Source organism: Dipodomys merriami, unplaced genomic scaffold (assembly GCF_024711535.1).
Source record: "Dipodomys merriami isolate MVZ:Mamm:240054 unplaced genomic scaffold, mDipMer1.0.p SCAF_1, whole genome shotgun sequence".
In the NCBI taxonomy this organism is placed as follows: Eukaryota; Metazoa; Chordata; class Mammalia; order Rodentia; family Heteromyidae; genus Dipodomys; species Dipodomys merriami.
The window spans coordinates 101434137-101448714 of NW_027202270.1; the positions used below are offsets into that span (position 1 = coordinate 101434137).

Sequence of the window (14578 nt, forward strand, 5' to 3'; positions counted from 1 at the left end):
CACTCTCACTCGGCTCTTTTCCAATCAAGGCTGGTGTTCTATACTACTTGAGACACAACCTCCACTTGCAGCCTTTTGCTGGTTAATTAGAGACCATTAGAGATTAATAGTCTCACACACTTTCCTGACCAGGCTGGCTTCAAACCAAGATCTTCTATATCAGCCTCCTAGATAGCTAGGATTACAGGTGTGAGCTACCAGTGCCTGGCTAAGAAATATAAAATTTCTAATAAACAAAAACTTTTTTCTTCCTGAATTTTTAAAAATCGTTCTGTAGGGAATATGATACTCTGCATCCCATTTGAAGCTACTCTTCTCACTAATATACTACTAAACTCCTAAAACACTAGCCTAGGAAGGACTTACAGGTAAACAAATACAAAATGACAAGAGGATAAAAAGTTATCCAAAAAATCTCAGCATAAATTTGTAAATCAGCAAAGACAGAGGCTGCAGAAGTAATTCAATGGTAGAGTACTTGCCAGGCAAGCACAGGCCTTCAATCTACTCCTTGTACCACACATACACACACACACACACACACACACACACACACACACACACACACACACACACACACACACATATAAATTTACTATAAATTTTACTCATTGGTGAAGCTCAAGAGTAGAATGCTTGTCCAGTAAGGTACAGAGCCCTGAGTTCAATCCTCACTCTTGCAAATAAACATAAACAACAACAACAAAAAGAGAGATGCATATCCAAAATTCTAACCTTTCTTTTTTTTTTTTTTGGTCGGTCATGGGGCTCAAACCCTGGGTCTGGGCGCTGTCCCTCAGCTCTTCAGCTCAAGGCCAGCCCACTACCACTTGAGCCACAGTGCCACTTCTGGTTTTATGGTGGTTAATTGGAGATAGTCTCACAGACTTTCCTACCTGGGCTGGCTTTGAACCACAATCCTCATATCTCAGCCTCCTGAATAGCTAGATTTACAGGTGTGAGTCACCGGTACCCAGCTAACCTTTCCAAGGAAATAAATCAAGCCATTACAATGACAACAGAGGAGTCTGAGTTTATTCAAAAAGTATTTACTGAGCCCTTACTATGAGCCAGGTAGTGTCTTAGGTGCTAGGAATATATTGCGTTGATTAAAAACAGAAAATCCCTGTCTTTCATTGTGCCTCTAGAAGGAAAGATACAAGACAATAAACACAATAAATAAGCAAATGACATCGTAAGTTAGAAGGTAGTAAGTACTACAATAAAACAAAATAGAGAAGTTTTGAGCATGAATGACAAATTTTATCTGGAAAAATTTCCAAACCACACTAGAACTAAGCCTATATTTTTGTATAAGACAAAAGAAATTATTTCTTGCTATATGATGTTTATGAGGTGTGTGTGTGTGTGTGTGTGTGTGTGTGTGTGTGTAGCTTGAACTCAGGGCCTGGGTGCTATCCTTTAGTTTTTTCATCAAGGCTGGAACTCTACCACTTGAGCCACAGCTCCAATTCTGGCTTTTTGCTGATTAATTGGAGAAGAGAGTCTCATGGACTTTTCTGCCCAAGCTGGGTTCAAATCATGATCCTCAGATCTCAGGTCTTCTGAGTAGCTAAGATTATAGGTGTGAGCCACTTGGTACCACACTGTTTATAGGATTTTTTAACAAAAAAAAAAAAAATGGGAGAGATTTTAACAATATGACAGAAGAATTCAAAACTTGTGAAAGGTAACTTTCATATAATAGATATTCAATATAGAGTTCTTGAGGCAGTGAAATCTGTTTACTGTAGCAGTAGAACCTTCAAGAGTTCTAGCAAATTCCATGATTCTGGCCACTCTATCAACCAGTCTGTCTCAAAAGTCAAGTCGGCTTGAAGAAAGGCTGGTAGGGGCAGACCACATTGTAGAATTCAAATCGCTTTGAGATATTTTTAAATCACCACTTCCTTTTATAAATAAAGCACCCTCTTTTTCTTATTTTGTTGAAGCAGGGTGAGTTCATTAAAAAGGAACACTGGAAAAACATGGAAATGCCCACATTCCCAACTCCATCTTTTCTCCAACTATTTTCACTGAATTCATTTACCATGTATCGCTAACCCTAGCTCTTTCCATATTTATCAGATGCTGACATGCTGACACTAAATTAACAGGTAGATTTTTAATCCTTTGATCTCAATTCAAATTTCCATTCCACCAAAGCAATCAAAACCACCAACATCTAGTTTTAGCCTCTGGGTAAATTAGGTTCTCCAAGTAAGAAATGAAACCGGAGAATAAATGACATTGTCATCTTCAATCAGAAAGTCATTACTTTTAGCAAAATGGAACAGAGACAGAAAGGTCCAGGATGAAGAATCAGGAAACAGGAGTGTCCACCCCATGGGACACTTTTAAATACATCACTATGACAGCAGCCCTTTCCAGAGGTAATAACACCATTAGGTCATGGTAATTTTCTAGAGACCCCAGCAGCCCCAGATGAAGAACATCTGGACATGGTTCAGATGATACAAATGTCTGTTTCCTGATGTTAAGGTTCCAATCATGTTGCTCTGTTTCATGGATCACCTTTTTTTTTTTTTTTTTCCAAAACCTCCTCTCAGATCAGGAAGTATACATAAAGTGCAAGTGGGATTCACTCTGATGTCCCAGGATCGTGTTTTGATAGTTGGTATCCCCAAGTCTGTCAATTAAACTGCTGGCCAATGATGATGAAGTTAGAAAATGAGCTCATCTGGTGAAGAGGGCGTCCGAGGTGGGTGCAGATCTGGCAAGAAGACGCACTAGACAGGGGTGGGAAGCACGCAAGCAGTAGCGGGGATTTATGGTCACTTGAGGAGGCCATCTTTGGATCGCAACTCTTAAAGAGAGTTTAGGAACCATTCCAAAATGAATGAAGCCAGGAGATTTCAGAGCAGTCAATCTTTAGCAAGGGCAGATTCTGTTTTCCCTGGGTTGGAAACAGGAAAGAAAAATAAAGGGTCAAATTTGATGAGGTTTACATCAATTAAAAAGCCTCCAATAAATAACTTTTCTGTATGTATGTGTGTATGTATGTATGTATACATGTATGTATTTATTTATTTATTTAGTGCCCGGCATGGAGCTTGAACTCCGGGCTTCAAGCTATCACTTGTCCTTTTCAAACAAGGCTGGCATTCTACCACCAAAGCTGCAGCTCCTCTTCCAATTTTCTGATGCTTGATTGGAGATAAAGTCTCAAAGACTTTTCTGTCCAGGCTGGCTTCAGACCTCAGATCCTCAGATCTCAGCCTGCTGAGTATAGTTAGCATTATAGGTGAAGTCACTGCTCCCAGCTGACTTCTCATTTTATAAAGCAACTTAAAGCCTTCTGGTAATTTTGCAAAAGGTGTCTTGATAGGTAAACAGATCAAATGGTTCATAGGTTAGGTAATGTCACATACATTTCTTCACTACAGACTTTTTCTTTCTGGGGCTGGGGATTAAAGCTAGGACCCTTTTCCATGGTAGGCAAGCACTTTATAACTGAGTTATAATCCCAGCTTTTACATTAAGACTACTGAGGGCCTTAGTGAATGGCAGTGTCATACTTCAGGAGAGGGATTGTATACAGTCTACAGTACTTCCCATATTTGATGGGGACCAAAAATGTACCTTTTCATTAACCAACTTGGCAGGATCGATATTTTAGTGCAATATTTTCATTTTGTTTTGAGATAGTCTTATTATGTAGCCCAATCTGAGCTCAAATTTATGATCTTCCTGCCTTCTGCCTCTTAGTGTTGGGATTACAAATGGGCACTACCATGCCCTGCTTATTGCAACATATTCTGGGAAATGTTGCCTTACAATATTGGTGAGAAAGGACTGGAACGTTAAGTAAGACTCATTTTATGTTACACAAGCCATTTTAAATCCAGAGTTGTAATCCTATGCCAAAATACTAAATTGGTCACTGTAGCTGGGTTCCATTATCTTTGTGATATGCCAAAAATCACGATCCAAATTTAATATTGCACATGTATAGTTAACATTGCTGACAAAAGTTAATGTCTATTATAATCACAATAAGTGGGCATCCTCAAGTGACATTCTTTACATTCTTTTTTTCTGATTATACCCATCATATATGAAGCTAAGACACAAGTGAGATTAAACATAGTACATTATAAAAATCAATAAAATGCAAGTTATAAATTAACTTGATCACAAGCCACAGAAAATGATTAAACACGTACTAGTTAAACTCCTGAATTTCTTTTTGGCTTCTGCCCTTTCTTCTGCATCAAAGTACCAAACAGTCATAGCATATCTGTGAACAATAAACAGGTATTAGAACTGAGATTACAAAGAAAAAACCCAACTTATTATGAATCTCACATTTTTAAAGTCATGTGTTAAACCAACACTTGACATTTTACCTATCATTCCAAGTCCAACCCTATTTTCATTCAATAGCAATTTCTCTGGTTTCAACTGTGTGTGTGTGTCTATGGAAGAAAATACATAAGGACTCCTAGGTTGTGTGGCAGGTATTACCCGAGCGAGAAGAATTCAAATGATCCTATCAACAGAATCTTCCTTGAGTTCCTCAAGAATGTCAGGCCCACATAGGGAAGACAAAGATTCAACAAATGATTACAAGGAACTATGGCCTCAATAGAAAGGACTAGAAAGAATTCATTCTGCTAAAGACTGAGAGGCTCAGTGGACATTAGAAAACAAAGCAAAGCAGATGAACATGAGTGAACCTTTGAAAAATAACTTGGTGACATCACAGAACAGTGAAAACTCATGGCTTGCTTTGTCCAGTTTGGGACACTGAGGTATGGCTATAATTTAACAATGATGACGTCAAGCTTCTACTTTGTGCCAGTGATTTGCCTTATCAGCTCCATGAGCTAGACTCTAATGGGAACTATTTCATGCATGTGGTATTTTTTAAGATTCCTTTTGTAATTATTATAACTAGCCTCAGTAATTTTTACAGCACCTCACTCCTTCCTTCTCCCCGCCAAGGTCTTCCAGTCAACCTTTGCCAATGTTTTTCCTGGACTAGGTCATACCCAGAGAATTCTGCCGCAAAAGACAGGTTCCAATGACTGAATCCCATAAAGGAAGCCACAAACAGACTTTGGTGGTAGAATTAGAGATGTGTTCCTCTAGAGCACACTACAATTTGGTATTGAAATGCAATTCTGTTTGGGTTTCAGTGCAACTTGGAGATGTCTGGATGGGGACACAGGTGACTTTATTGAACTAGACTTATTAAGGTTTTCATTCCAAAGCTATATCCTACCCTCAGCTGCTATTTATACTATTATTCCTCCTAATTGCACCCCTATCTACTTTATATCTCTGGCCACACAATAAAGGTAAATAAGAGGCAGAACTGAGAAGATTTTATCAGGATCCCCTTTATTAATATTAAAGATTACTAAGTTGTTCAATAACTGAAAACCTTCACATCCATGTGTTTAAAAAAAAAAAAAAGATGTATATGTAGGTATCAGTGGCTCACACATTTAATCTGAGCTACTCAGGAGGCTGACATCAGAGGGTCAAGGTTGAAGGCCAGCCTGAAGAGAAATGTCCTTGAGACCCCATCTTCAATTAACCATCATAAAGCCAAGCTAGAGGCATGGTTCAAATGGTAGAGCACCAATGATGAGAAAGAAAACTAAAAGAGTGTGAGGCCCTGAGTTCAAGTCCCAGTACCATCAAAAAAATGTAGAAACTTCTTCCACTTTTTGAGATATGGATACATTTAACCTAGGCCAATTTTCAGTTAAGGGAGGGATAAAAAGGAATCAAAACAAAAAATACTCTTCCCTTTCTCAGCAATCTTTTTATGATTGTAAGTAATGTTTTATAATCTTACCTACAGTGCACAGAATTCCTGATCTGTGATGGCCAACATTTTCTATGTTAATGTTTTTAAAGTGAAGGAGAAAAGGGAAAGCAAACAAGGAGAGAAAAACATAGAAATCTGGAATCCAATAGGCTTACCTAACAGAAAATAATCCAATAATCATTATTTTAAAGAAAAGTTAGATTTGTATACTCAAGACTCCCAAGTTTCCCCTTTAATTCTTACTACTACAAACAAGTCAGGCTATAAGCTTTAGGGTAGAGCCAGTCTCTCCTATGCACAGATGTGATAAGTTTAGAGTTTTCTGGGAACTGGGGTTTGCATCATAAGCCCCTCAACAGGAAATTGGGGCCTTGACTATTACCTGGTTGCATAGGAAGGCTGGACTTCATGTGGGTTCCTACGATCTGACCAGAAGAACAGAAGTCTGTCAAAAATGGGCTCCACATCAGCTATGAATGACTTTCCTTCTGGAAATATTCTCAGAATCCCACCATGCAACTGAGGACAAAAACAAAGTAGATTACTTCCTGGCCTCACAGGCAACCATGGTAGTTTAGTCCCAACTAGAAACCACAACACCTTCTAAACGCCAAAATAATTTTTTGTTGTTTTTGTTTTCGGTGCTGATCCTGGGGTTTGAACTCAGGGCGTGGGCTCTGTCCCCTTTTGTGCTCAAGGTTAGCATTCTACTACTTGAGCCCACAGCTCCATTCCAGCTTTTTGGTGTTTAATAGGAGATAACAGTCTTACAGATTTGCCTGCCTGGACTGGCTTTGAACTGTGATCCTCGGGTCTCAGCCTCCTGAGTAGCTAGGATTATAGGCATGAGACACTTTGTCAGCTAAACTCCAAAATTTTAACTTTAACCTCCTACTCAGTATCAAATTTTATCTCTATCTTAGCTAGAGATACTTTTCTTACACAAAGTTCTTCTATCTCTACAAAGAGGAAATACTGATTACTATGAGATTACTTCACATACAAGGGCCAATATCTAACTGTTCAGACCTAAAACAAAGTAGATAAAATCCCAAATCCTACTAGCAAGTTCCATATCCTACTAACATCCTAAGAAATTTACCACACAGAACTTTCCTGCCATTACAATTTCTAGTTTTCTTCAGAACTCTTCTTAGTCCTATGTGATTATGTTGGCTAAACATTATATATTCTTTTCCCTGAACTCTCTCAAGCCACTTTATCTGCACCTTTAATAATATATAACACTCTCTTGAACTGATTTATTTTTTTTTAACTGTGTATTCCCAAACTGTCTTACTAGATCTACATTCTAGGTGGAAATCAAGCCTCATCCATCACAGCACAAAGCCTACCATAGCAGGAACTCCAATATTTGTTGAATCCACTTTGGATAATACACTATTACTGACCCAATAACTTCATCCAGCATAGCACCCCTAAGAATTTTAAGAGACTTTAATGGATGTACATCGGTCATGTGACCAAATAAAGATAAGCTTTTTCGCTAATCCATTGGTTTCCTAGCTATCATTCTTTGGACCCCAGATACAATATTGCTTTATGACATCTAGACTCTGCTCTCATGGACAGGAAATGGAAATGAAGAAGGTTCAAAAAGTCAAACAAGCTTGTAAAGTTCTCTGACTTCTCAGACTCCTAAATCATTCTGAACTTTCGGAGCGCATCCAAAGTCCAGCCAAATATTCTTAAGCATGGACGCAGACTTCATGTTGCAGTCTGTGTATAGCAGCTAAAATGCAAAAATGACCCCCCCCAAAGCCTCTGGCATTCACAAACCATGACATCTAAATATGACAACAGGCCATGGCTGAGCTGCAGTCTGTGTATAGCAGCTAAAATGCAAAAATGACCCCCCCCAAAGCCTCTGGCATTCACAAACCATGACATCTAAATATGACAACAGGCCATGGCTGAGCTGCTTGGCTGTGTGGGAAGACTCTCTGGAAGTGGTTTTATATTCTATAGTTCTGTTTTTGCAGACATCTTTCAATATTACTGCTGGCGGGGGAAAAGCATGTATACTACTATGCGTTGAGATCACTTCAGCTCTTAATTAGACTATAAAATTCATTCTTAATCCTAACATAGTTATCTTTTCTTCAGCTATACTCTCCACATTTTAACAATCACCTACCTACATTCCACCAAATTAATTTCTTAGTCACTTTTTTAAAGAACCTTGCCAGTACTGGGGCTTGAACTCAAGGTCTTGTACTTTGCTAGGCTTTCTTGCTCATGGCTGGTGCTCTTCCACTTGAACCATCCCTCCAGTCCAGATTTTGCTGGTTTATTGGAGCTGGAGTTACACAGACTTTTCTACCCACGCTGGCTTCAAATTGTGATTCTCTCCCTGAGTAGCCAAGATTACAGGCATGAACCACTGATTCCTGGCTCACAGTCATAATTTTTACCTCATGAACTCTAACTAGTTCAATTGGTGAGAAAAAGAGAAAATACAAACAGATGTAGAAATGATTCAAAAGCTGGAGACAGGGCTAGTTGGAATTCAAATCCCTTCCCAAGTGACCTGAATTCTTTTCCTAGTTGGAAATGGCATGCTCTTTATCATGATCTCCCAAGCCCTCCTTATCTGCCTCCCACCCACCTTGCCAACACCTACCCCAGAACCATTTCCCATTATCCCAACGTACCTTAGCATCCCAATTCTTGTTCAAGTAGTAAATGCAGGTGATACAGCGTCCATCACCATTGGGGTTGTCCACATGGCGAACATAACCTGTGCCATTTCCTGGATAGCAAGCCACCATTGCCTGCAGAAAAATCCCAAATAAATTGGTTGACAATTGGTGAACAGACATGCAATAACCTTCTTGATTGCTATCTGACATTCACATGTCCAATACCTAAACTTGAGTGATTACCATAACAGAACATTAATGTAAATTAATATTGAGCATGAAAGTTTAACAAGCAGGCCACACCTTATGGCTCAGTCCAGATATAACAATATCCCCGCAGGTCTAGAACCTTGCAGACTGCTGTCTCTCTTAAGGTAACCTGTCTCCATCATGATTAGGATAGCCTGCCTTTCTTTTATGTTATTTTTGAAAGAAGTAGGTTCTAGGTTCCTATTGGAACCCTGATGGAGTCACTAGGTATGGGAGTTGGGTATGGCAGCACATCCCTATAATCCCACCACTAGGGAAAGCTGAGGCAGGATGATGGAGAGTTTGAGGACAGCCTGGGATCTAGAGGGAAACTGTAACAAAAACTAATCAAGAGCAGGGTGGCTTACGCCCATAATAGTAGATACTCAAGAGGTGGAGATCTGAGACTTGCAGTCCCCTGGGCAGGAAAGTCTGTGAGACTTTTGTCTCCACTTAACCACCAAAAAGCTAGAAGTAGAGCTATGGCTTAAGTCATAGAGCTCTAGCCTTGAGCGAAAACAGTTCAGGTAGAGAGTTCAAGCCCCAGGACCAGAATTAAAATAAAACAAGAATCCTTAAGCATAAGGCCTTCGAGATGGTCTGTTTAGAGAGCACCTTTGAATTGTGAAAACATGACATTTTATTTACAAAGAAACACTTCCAATAACAAAGGAAGCCAAGGCATGGTCTACTAAATAGAAAATTTAGAACAGAAGGAAGAGAGAAGGAAAAAATTAGGGGCAAAGAAAGCAATACTTCTTAGCCACACACCCAGGGAGATGTTGTTCAGGAAGAAAGATACTCAAGTGTCTTACATCATATCTTTCTTCTGTTTTTGTTTTTCTTGGTTTGTACTCGTACTAGATGTTGAGCTCAGGGCCTCACCCTTTCACTCAGCTTTCTTAGTCACAGATGGTACTCTTCCATTTGGGCCATGCCTCTACTCCTGTGATTTTACTGGTTAATTAGGGATAGAATCTCAAGGACTTTTCTGTCCAGTCTGACTTGGAACCTCAACCCTCAGATTTTAACCTCCTGAGTAGTAGTTAGGATTACATGCATGAACTAGCAGCACGCTGAACTTTATGTATTTCTTAACCATGTTTCTTAATGTTTGTCCTCTTCCTGCCTGATAATTATTAAATCAGGTGACAATCTGAAGTTCTCTTCCTTTGCCTAAGTACTATCTACATCAACTAGGTGTGAAAGTCTGAAAGTCACTTCAAACATGCTACTGAAATTACTATTATGGTACATTAAGCTTCTGTTGGGTGGGAAACTTAGAAGATTTAAAGAAGGCAAAGCACAAAACTCTTTTTTCTTTTCAGGACTCTACTATCTTAAAACAATATTTTTATAAGGAGTCAGGAAAGTTTGGGGATAGAATAAAAAATACAGAATTTTTTTCCTGTTCTGTTCACTGCTGTGATTTCAGACTAGGACTGTGCCTGAAACATAAAAAGTCAAACAATGAGTCAGTGAATATGTGAATGGTTTTGTCTAAAGAATAAATTTATATTCTACCTAGATCAACATTATTTGAGAGACCTTCCACAGACATACTTTCACTCATACGTTTGGGGATCCAGATCAGAAGATTCTCTGATGAACAGCCGAATTATTCCATGGGTAAGAATGACCAGTTGGGTAGAGCCCCATACAAATGCACTAATGGCTCAATGAATCAGCTTCAATCAACTTCAAAACACTCCAACAGTAGCCTGAAAAATGTGGAGCTGGCACCTTGTGGTTATTTATCTATCTATCTATCTATCTATCTATATATCTATCTATCTATCTATCTATCTATCTATCTATCCATCCATCTATCTATCTATCTATCTTACCTGTTTGTCTATCTGTTTATCTTTCAAGGCTGAACGGTGGTCTGACTTTATAACAATATTAAACCTCAACTCATCAACTCCCTTATACTTTTAGACACACATGCAGCTAGTGATCCCCATATCCTGACTCTGAACCTTGAAAATGTCAGCACAGGGGGTAACAGTGCTCAATAGGAAATGTTCTCATTATCTTACTCATGTAGCTGTAAACTCCTCTGTACAGTATCTTTACAATAAAAAAAATATAAAAAAGAAAATGTCAGCACAGTCTTATCCTTAGAGTCCAAGTTTGACTGTTAGCTTGGAAGTGGGATTCCTGGAAGTGGAATTTTGAGGTGATTGCCAAAAAGATTTAACAAATGATGGTCTAACGAGTAGAGGATGGCTGGGAAAAGGGGATTGAGAGCAGATGGAAACAAGGGGTTTCTAGAGAGGAGGAGATAAACGAAGTCACCTGGGATGGGTAGAGAAGATCTGTCAGGATTATCAGGGCCAATAATGAAAGTCACTATGGCCACAATCACTGGCTGGACTTCCTGCCATCTCAGCCTCCCCCTCCTCCCACTATGCGAGTCTGAAAAGAAAAGAGTGCTGTCAACTTTACATTCTTAAGCAGCTCTACTCCGAGACTGAGAAAGGTCAGCGGTCTGGATGCTAGCCATCTGTTTCATTCTACAATTCTACTGAGCTCAGGCTGTTTCTCTCCTATACGGAGGGACCTGTGTCAAGTAAACTAGGACTTGATCTCAACATCAAACCTAGAAAAAGCAACCAAGTTCTTTGGGGCATTCTGAAGTGTTTATTGGCACTCAGAACTCAGATTAGAATCCTGAAAACAAAACAAAACAAGGGAGCCCACAGAAGTACAACCTCTACTGTTGGCAGCAGGTATAAAACACATACAGAAAGGGGGCTGGGAAGGTGGCTCAGTGGTAGAGTGCTTGCCTTGCATGCATGAGGCCCTGTGTTCGATTCCTCAACAACACATAAGCATAACAAGCCAGAAATAGTGCTATAGGTCAAGTGGTAGAGTGCTAGCCTTGAGCTGAAGAGTTGAGGGACAGTGCCCAGGCCCAGAGTTCAGGCCCCATGACCAACAAAAAAAAAAAAAAAAACACATACATAGAGAAAGAGGACTTAGTGTTAGAGTGAAAGCCTGAAATGGAAGCAGAGTACCTGACTGAAAGAGAGCAAAGACCATTTATCTGGCCACAGTGCATACACATCCTCCCTTGTGGTTCCAGAAGCCTTGTTGTGCATCGTTTTAAACAATGGTAGGAAGTCATTGTGAGCCTCTGTGGGCCTGGTGAGACCCCATTGGCCAATGGGCTCCCTGAGTTTTCTGGATTGGTGTCCTAGAAGATGGGTCTTAAATTGGGCACATTCCCCACTATGTCCTGGTCTTTGAGGCAGGATTTAAAACAACCAAGCTAAGGATGTGCTGAGAAGCATTAGTTACTTAGTCACAACCCATCCATCCCATGCCAATTTTGTGCATGGGGCAGAAACAAACTCCGGAAATGGATCGGTCCAACTGTACTGCTATCTAAATCTCATTCAATCCAGGAAGAGATCTAGCCTGTATACATAGAGGAAAGCGCTTCAATGCTTTATTGTGACGAGAACAGAGGGTTCAAATGATTATCCACCAAACATTGGCAAGCAGTGTGCACTGACACTCATCAGGAGGATGTCTTATTTATTTATTACAGGCTTTTCATTGACTAAAACTTCCTGAGTGGACTAATAGTTGAGATTTACACAAGTTTCATAAACACATTGGTGTCACTTACAACAGCACATATCTTGGGGTCTGGTTCTGTTCTTAGATGGACGGTTGAATCCATACATCCCAGGTGGGGACATTCCATGCCCCCTTGCCTCCACTGGCCACCTCTTGGCCTACCCCTCCCCCACTCCCTCCCCAGAGGCTGCTTTGCAGCTCTGTAGCAACAGGAAATGAGAGGAATGAACCAGGTGTTGCCGGGTTGGCTCTAGCCCAGAGATATGTGCTCTAGGCACCCTCCATAGTCACGTTCGGGCAGGAAATGTGTATGTGTTCTTTAAAGATGTACACATAAGCTGGGTGGAGTGGCTCCCACCTATAATCTTAGCTATTTGGAAGACAGAGATGGGGAGAATCAGGGAATCGAGACCAGCCCAGGCAAAAAGTTCACAAGGCCTCCACCTCTACCAATATAAAAGGGGCGTGGTAGTGTGTACCTGTCTTCTCAGCTACATAGAAAGTATGAGGGTCACATACTTCAGGCTGGCCCAGGCATAAATGTAAGACATTTGTTAGAAAAATAACAAAAGTAAAAGGGCTGGAGTATGGCTCAAGTGACAAGAATGCTTCTCTAGCAAGTTCAAGGCTCTTGGTTCAAACCCCAGTGCCACCAAATAAACAAATAGACCACTAAATAGATGTATACAGATCAAGCTGTATCTGGCAAATCCAAGTATAAAATCTGTTTCTCACATGCCACCAGCAGAACAACCCAGTGGCTCTGTTGATAAGGGCTGTTGGTGAGCTGACTTCATAAAACACTGAATCTCAAAGTCCAAAGGTCAAGTTGAAAAATAAAAGCCTAGGATTCCCATTTGGATGCCTAAATGGGATGCTCACAAATACAATCAATTGCAGGTCTTAACTGCATGTACAAGCCATTTTAAACATTGACGTCAATGATCTACTGTCCATTCAGCAATGTTCATTCTTAAAACTTTCCGGTTACCACTCTAATAAATCACACTGTTCATCAGGAAGGTGGTTCAGTGGCAGAGTGCTCACCCAGAAGCCTTGGGTTCATTCTGCAGCCCCCATACACACAAAAAAGGGAAAACACCTCATACCATGTTTGTTCATGGAAATATTTAATATTGTTCATGACTTTAGTGTCAGAGTCACTAGCAAGACTTGTTCTACAAGTTACAGCAAAGTGGCCTTTTATGCAAAGTCCAACTGAGCAAATTAAAATATTCATCTTTTCCCTTTACAAAATTTGCAACAAATGAAAATCTATTGTTGCCTGACATTTAAACTTGCATTCTGATCTAGTAGTGAATATGAAATCTTTCTAGCTGCTAAGCAGAAATGTCCACCAACTTTTATAAGACTGGGTTGTGAATTAAAAATGGTTTTGTTGTGAGGTACCAGTGACTCATACTTGTAATCCTAGTTACTTAGGAGGCTGAAATCCAGAAGTTCAAGGTTTGAAGCCAGCCCAGGCTATCTCTAAAATAGCCAATAAAAATGGCAGAGCATCTTGTTAGCAAGACCCTATCTCAAAGATCTTGTGCAGAGCATGCTGGGAATAAAATACAACCTTAGTACAGCATAATCTGTATTTACTCTCTTCACGCCCCAGTTTGTTTATCTGTAAATTCATGAGGTAGCATGCTTATCTTCCCCTTTACTGGGATTTCAAAATGTCTTTCAAGAATCCAATGTAGCTTCCATTTCAGGACTTCCAAACCAGCCTGTGACCCTGCTCATGACAATAATTGACTGTAGCCAACCAGGTACTCCCATGTTAGGACTCTGGTGGGTGTAGTGTGCACTGCTACCTACACTACCAGATTGGCTGCCATTTGCAAGAACAAATCTTCACATTTGATGACATTAGGAAGCAATGAGATCTTTAGGGGAACTCTCCTAAATGTTGTTGGTCTCAACTTGATAGTCAAGGTCAAAGATGGCACCTTCAGCCATCTCTCTTTACTAGGCTAAGCTACATCCCATCCAAAGTCAAATCTACACCCTAAGTACTATCATGTGTCACATGATAGTACACATCTCTGCTCCAAGTCTCCTTCCAATAAGTCCACTGGATACAGAGCAATGGGGACCCACAGCCCTTCCCTCCCACCATAACACACGACTATAGATAACTACATGTGTGAAGAATTAGTAAAGAGACACACAAACACTACTTAAGATTCAACAAGGCTTTGTTAGCCTAGAAAAACAACCAAATTCTGGATGCCTGTGGCTTATGCCTATAGGATTATAGTTG

General features: G+C 40.1%; 1 protein-coding gene across 1 annotated transcript in view; it reads right to left on the bottom strand.

Annotated features, from left to right (window-relative positions):
- Positions 1-1018: 1018 nt before the first annotated feature.
- Egln3 (egl-9 family hypoxia inducible factor 3) overlaps positions 1019-14578 on the bottom strand; it is a 30154-nt gene continuing 16594 nt past the window's right edge. The window contains exons 2-5 of the mRNA XM_070026493.1: positions 8479-8598; positions 6186-6322; positions 4188-4261; positions 1019-2917 (exon numbers count right to left, since the gene is read on the bottom strand). Coding sequence (XP_069882594.1) covers positions 2886-2917; positions 4188-4261; positions 6186-6322; positions 8479-8598 — 363 coding nt within the window. The 3' untranslated portion in view covers positions 1019-2885. The remainder of the gene's footprint in view (positions 2918-4187; positions 4262-6185; positions 6323-8478; positions 8599-14578) is intronic.